The sequence below is a fragment of the Colletotrichum lupini genome, chromosome 9 (assembly GCF_023278565.1).
Source record: "Colletotrichum lupini chromosome 9, complete sequence".
Classification (NCBI taxonomy): Eukaryota; Fungi; Ascomycota; class Sordariomycetes; order Glomerellales; family Glomerellaceae; genus Colletotrichum; species Colletotrichum lupini.
The window spans coordinates 827,405-833,768 of record NC_064682.1 but is presented as its reverse complement, the minus strand read 5'-3'; the positions used below and the strand labels follow the sequence as shown (position 1 = coordinate 833,768).

The 6,364-nt window shown below is 48.0% G+C and overlaps 2 protein-coding genes across 2 annotated transcripts; one reads left to right on the top strand and one right to left on the bottom strand.

Moving 5' to 3' along the window:
* Nucleotides 1–487: 487 nt before the first annotated feature.
* Nucleotides 488–2,158, top strand: CLUP02_16157 (heterokaryon incompatibility protein; the record flags this gene model as incomplete). The annotated part of the gene is made up of 1 exon (XM_049295081.1): nucleotides 488–2,158. One exon carries the CDS (start codon nucleotides 488–490, stop codon nucleotides 2,156–2,158), a length of 1,671 nt encoding a protein of 556 aa, XP_049152228.1.
* Nucleotides 2,159–2,887: 729 nt separating this feature from the next.
* Nucleotides 2,888–5,167, bottom strand: CLUP02_16156 (major myo-inositol transporter iolT; the record flags this gene model as incomplete). Its single annotated transcript, XM_049295080.1, has 9 exons — nucleotides 2,888–3,218; nucleotides 3,306–3,344; nucleotides 3,420–3,449; nucleotides 3,509–3,695; nucleotides 3,750–4,226; nucleotides 4,293–4,318; nucleotides 4,380–4,677; nucleotides 4,746–5,024; nucleotides 5,110–5,167. The coding sequence occupies 9 exons, from the start codon at nucleotides 5,165–5,167 to the stop codon at nucleotides 2,888–2,890; spliced, it is 1,725 nt and encodes a 574-aa protein (XP_049152227.1).
* Between the last annotated feature and the right edge of the window lie 1,197 nt (nucleotides 5,168–6,364).

Here is a 6,364-nt window from a genome sequence, read left to right as displayed (position 1 = left end):
GGCGACGGAAGCAGAAGCAGTGAGAGAAATCCAAGGGCTGTGTCCCTACCGATACTCTGCGTTACCTTCAGAGAACTCTATTCGCCTTTTGCAGATCTTCCAGGATAGTTCCTCCGCACAAGGCTTCTTGGCACGACTAGAGACCTACGAGCTTGATGATGCGCCCCCATTTTGGGCGCTTTCATACACATGGGGCCCTTCGGAGTTCGATGAGGGGTCAAATGCTTCAGAGAAAACAGAGACGCAGTTTACTCATTTAGTATGCGACGGTGGGCGACTCCGAGTTGGCCAAAATCTTTTCGACTTTTTACGTCAGTTCAAGAATGACATTGCTTTCTACGCAGAATCATCAGAGCTCGGAAGCCAATCCCGTAGAGCTAATCATTCGGATCGTTTGATCTACCCTGAAAATGGCTTTTACCTTTGGGTCGATGCTATCTGTATAGACCAACAAGAGAGCCAAGAAAGATGCCACCAAGTCCAGCTCATGGGTCAAATCTACGAGGCTGCAAGGACTGTGCTCGTCTGGCTCGGCACGACTGAGCCCCCCTATGAAGTCTACTGGGTTGTCAGGTGTTTCATACCAAGGATATTGGAAGTGGCCCGGGCCGCAAGCAACGCTGACTTCCTACAACAAGTTGGGCCGGAGTTAGATCACCCCGAGATCATACAGTTGCTTGGCAAGGATTTCTGCGATGAGTGGCGCAAGTCATATCCAGTGTACTTCAACTTCTTCCTCAAGAAGCGATGGCTCACGCGTGGATGGGTTGTCCAGGAAGCAGCGATCCCTCATTCTGAGGATATTGTGCTTCAGTGCGGCAGGGTCCAATTCGCCTGGTCTGACATCAACAAACTGTCTGCCCTCATTCTTCGGGTGCGTTGGGATGAGAAGCTCATACACACACTAGGCGAACTCCTCCCGGATTGGAAGAAACGCCCTGGCACGATAGACCGTCTTTGGAACTCAACAAAAGCTTCTCTTTCGGCATTCAGACGTGAGAAGGTTAGCAACGGGATGGCTCATTGGCAGAAACAGCGCTGGGGAGCTACCACAGACGAAGCTATGCGACATGCTGAAGTGCTGCAAACTCTCCACCGGCTGAGGATTTATAACTTCGAAAACCCGCTGGACCATATATATGGCGCGCTGGGAGTCATACAACGCATCCTGGGTCGCAATTATCAGGTTGAGGTGGACCCCAGTTACGATGTCTCCGTCGAAGTCGTCTATACCCAGGTGACGACTTGGTTGATCAAACGTTTGTCCAATCTCGACATTCTGGGACTAGCAGGCCTGACTGAAGGCCGCCTACCAAATCTGCCGTCGTGGGTTCCAGACTTTTCATCTCATGGGCCTGAACACTATACTTCCCTACAAAGACTGAGGCAGCTGGCACGAGGGTCGGATTTCCCGAGAACGTTCGATACCACCAGCACTGCAGATGGATCGAGCAGCCACGGGGCCCGGAGTCATGGTTCCACTACTCTCGTACTGGAGGGGATCCTAATCGATAGGGTCTCAAAGACCCAAAGTTCGGAGTTCGATAGGCAGAATATCTTCAGCAACGCAACATGGCTACGCCATCTGAGCAGTCAGCAGAGTGTTTATGAATCAACAGGAGAGAGTTTTATGGATGTCGCCGTGTCGACACTGATTGCAGATGTCAAATTACTCAAAGACTCTCAAGAGAGTCGAAGAGCGTGGGTACAGAAGTGCATAACCTACGATGATACCATGAGCATGGGAGATGAAGGCATTGAAAATTCAAGAATGGTTATGCCGACAGAGACATCCACCCAACATTCTTACATGGCGATTCCCGAAGACTCTTTATCAGAAAGCTTGATTAAAGATCCGTTATCAAAGGTGGTTCATTTAATTGCTTCTGGGAGACGGTTATTGGAGACAGAGAAGGGCTACCTTGGGCTTGGATCAGCGGCCTCCGAGGTCGATGACGAAGTTTGGCTTATTCGCGGTAGTCGTATGCCGCTATTGCTGAGGAAAAGCTCAGCCAAGACTAGCTACGACGACGATATTAGAGATACGAATGGCGAAAAGTATGTGTTAGTTGGAGAGGCATATGTCCATGGGATCATGTATGGAGAGTTGATGACCGACGACTTCATCTCACGCTGCCAGACAATTTCCGTCGTCTGAGCAAGATCAATAGTAGTCCCAGCCACCAAATCTACTCCATAAGACCAGAATGGGTGGCGAAGAGATATCGGGTTCAGGAGAATTCGACCCGGAAAGCATATAGCCCCAGACATGGTAGACGAGCCCACATAATGTTTCTTTGGGTAATCTGATGTTAAACAAGACAGCTTATACAGACTCATTTGTAGAGGTTTGCCGACACTTCCGTCTTGTTTCGAAGTGAAGTACTGTATCGCGAGAGTAGGCCATGATTTGCAATGAGTTTGGCACGCTGGCAATCATGCGAATGCTGCCACGAGATTTGTACTTGATCACTTGTCATGCCACTGAGGTCCCACTCAACAATATGCCGGTTTACTTTACTGCGAGCATTCTCTCAGCATCTTTTGCGGTGTAATCCGTAGACGGCGTTATCTGCTTGATGCCAGCTACAACGATTAGCCCATGGAGTCCCTGATTTTCGTCTCCTATTCCAGAGGCGGTGTAGTCTTGTGCCTTCGTGTCAACCACGTCCGCTTATCTATAATGAAGGGAACCTCCCCATTCTGGGATAATACGAGCTGATACCTACGCATATTTTCGTCAGACTCTCTTGCTGATCACTTCCCGAATCATAGCTTGCGGGACATCGTGCGAATATTAAGCAATCGTACGACGTCATTCTGATGAGAACGTAAGAGACCTAAGGTGTCTTATCCTCTACAAAGTAGTTTTTGCAGAGAAATTCCATTACACCTTTGTGTTTCCAGGCACATCCCGTGATTCACGTGAGACCGGTCGTTCGCGAATATCCTCAAGCTCGACTTGAAGCACCTTCTGAGCATTCTTCTGAACCTTGTCCTGCACATCTTTGCCCTCGAACATGAAACTCAGCTCTTCAAGGGTGCGGCCTTGAGTCTCGGGGAAGATCATGTAAACCGTCAAGATCTCCACCAAGATCCACACACAATACACAATGTAGTATTTCCAGCCGATGGAGTCGAGCGCAATCGGGTTGACATAGGTGTTGAAGAAAACGGCAAAGCGGACGGTAAGTTGTTCTACGGCAATTCCCTTCGCTCTATATGTGATATTAGCCTCAAAAGTTTCCCTGGAGTATAGCAAAATCGATGTGAGATCCCGGCTGAAGAGAACAGCAAAGCCTTACCTTTGACTGAATGGGAAAAGTTCCACGAGATAAGTGTAACTGCGTAGGGTTAGCGGTCTGATCTTCGGGTTCATCCTATGAGATAGAAGAAAAGAAGGGGTAAGGGATTCTTACGCAAGAGCATTCCAGCCAATATTGTAGAACCTGTGACGAGATAATAAGCGGTTGTCTTTAAGGACGAGATTGTAGTGCCATCAACTCACGGCGAATAAACGAAAATGAAGACCAGAACTGGGATAGCAGCTTTTTGGGATTGCTCGATGGCGAACCTGGCCGATGCGACGGTCCAGACGGTGTAAACACACGCAGTACCGATCGTGCACGTGAGGAACATTTTTCTTCTCGCAAAACGTGGGGCTATTAATGCGATCGGTACGGCGTTGATGAAGCCTTACCGGGCTATTAGCATGAACACCGATATTCGCCCGCAACAAGACGACTTACCCCAGCACGTGTTGCCCAAAATGAACTTCTGCACAGTGTGGTTGTCCGTGATACCAACAAGGTTGAGGATTTTCTTCATGTAGAAAGAAATCAATCCGTTGCCAGACCACTGTGTGAAGAAGCCCATGATGCCAGCCAACATGAAACGACGACGCATGGCGGCATCGCGGAAGACATCGGCCCAAAGGAATTTACTGGCGACCTCTTTCTCTTGCTGGATAGTGGATATAATCTGAGCATACTCGAGACGGACAAACTCTTCGCCGTTCTCCCCTTCGCTGTGGTACTTGCTGAGAATTGCGAATGCCTCGTCGCCACGGTCTTTTGATATCAGCCAGCGAGGCGATTCCGGGCAGAAAGGCATAAAGACAATTTGACAACCGCTGGGGACGAGTTGAAGTAGACTAGGAATTCTCCAAGCCCAGGTAGTGCTCATTTGGAAAGTGCCGAATGTGATGCCTGCTGCTACGATGGCCCCTGTCATCATTTCACATTAGCAACGTTCTCGGCCTGGGTTCTCGTTTGGTTGGGGTTGATTCATACCAACAAACCAGCTAGCGTTGAACAGACTTCATAGTAAACAAGTCAGCAAGTCGTATCTTATAATAACAAGAAGTGATTTCAGCTAACCTCGTCATAATTGGGCGCTCCTTGGCATAGGAAAGTTCGCCGATGAGCGAGGAAGCGTTGATGATGGCAAAGGGGATACCAAAACCCAGAACCCATCGCGAGGCTAAGAACATATCGACGTTCCTGGACCCAGCTTGGAGCCCAGCACCCAGAACCATGATCCATGATACCATCAGGATAGTTCGTCGACGACCAAGACGCTGACTGAAGTAAGGGACGAATGGGATGGCCATCAGAGCGCCCAGAGAGTAGATTGCGCTAAGAAGGCCAAGCCTTGAAGAATTAGGACGACCAAAGTCTGGTTTCGGATGCATCAGTATTGAGTTATCGCGGAGGGTAACATGTTCTATGGCGAGGCTTTCTCACATTCGAACCAAGACGAAACAGCTTGAAGACTGTTCATCATAGAAGAATCGAAGCCTGAGGTCCACTCAACTCCGAGCCCGGTTGGGATGAGAATAAGATAGAGGAGGCGCAGGTTCGGCTTCTTGTACCAGATCGTCTTGTCATTCTGCGCAATTTGCGACAACTGAGGGTCGACATGATGTTCTTTGGCCCCGATGATGGCCATAATTGCGATTGGATGGATGGCAGGCCAATATGCGCTTGGACAACGAGATGAGCACAGCTCCAGTTGTTCTAAGCCTGGGAATCGTGACGTTCATATACTGGATGGACGTTGTGCCAGTTCCCTGGCTCTTAGGTCTCTGCGGCGGAGAGGGAAACCCACACCTGTTCCAGTCGATCGATTCCAGTATGGATGGCGAGAAATCAGACCATCGAATCATGCTTCACGGTTTCTCGTTGGGGTCGGTTCATAAATTGCTGCCCACCCACAAAGAATCCAAAGTTCGTGTGCGGGGTTGCTGTCCGGGCGGGTAGGGATTCCGATCTCAAAATCCGGGGTAAGAATGACCGAGGCAGCGCCGAAAAACAAGGGTCTCCGGGACTTTGAGGTGCCTTTGCCGGAGATTTATGTTGCCGTCTACCACTTTTGTCCACAAAAACATGTCATCCATCAACGAGACGTAAGACGAGATACAGGCTGTATCCAATATGCACGTTACAAACGCACTCGAAAGACGTCTGACGAACCGCTCTGATCCAATTTTGTTTTCTGCTAGCCAAAGTTGAGGGTGTGGTGCACCAATAATAAGCCAATCTTGGCGGACATACTCCGCTCCACGTGCTGTGAATCCATCGTGGGTGGGCAATGGCACCTCCATGTTTGCCCGGCCAGATTACGCCTAGATATCCTGCCAATCTACTCGACCTTGATGCAACGCTTTACTCCAGTCAACACTGGCACCTGTCGTGATGGCTTCAACCATCCATGGACTTACCGCACGTCACGTGACCTCGGTTACATAATCACCGAGGCCCACTTCGCTCGTACCCTCTATATTAGAGCGAGCCTCGTGCCTATTTTCTATTTCTAATAGATAACCGTTCTCTTTATATACGTCGATGCCCCTATAGTAACTCTACGATAGTTATGAGCCCTTTGCCTCTACTAGTTATTATATAACTCTAGAAAGTCCAGCTTACGTAATACTATACTAAGGGTTGCGGGTTCGAATCCCGTCTAATTAAATGTTTTCTTAGGTACAAAAGTGCGTTAGACGCTTACTAAGTAGCTAATAGTAAATAAGTCCCTAGTTTGCGAGCAGACTAGATATCTAGCTAAGCTATAAATCTAGGGGGGTATGTAATAAATAAGGCGTAATTACTAGCCGGTAATTATAGTTCCATTTTTATATAACATATAATAAATAAGGCGTAATTACTAGCCGGTAATTACGGTTCCGTTTTTATACGATAGTTATAAGCCTAGCTCTAACTTAGACCCCTATACCTCTATTAAAAAGTTACTTCCTAGGGACTGCGGTTTACTATATCCTTTTTTATAATATTATTTAACCCCTATTACGTTTATTAATTTTATTCTTAAATAAACTAATATTTTTTAAAAAGATTACTAATAC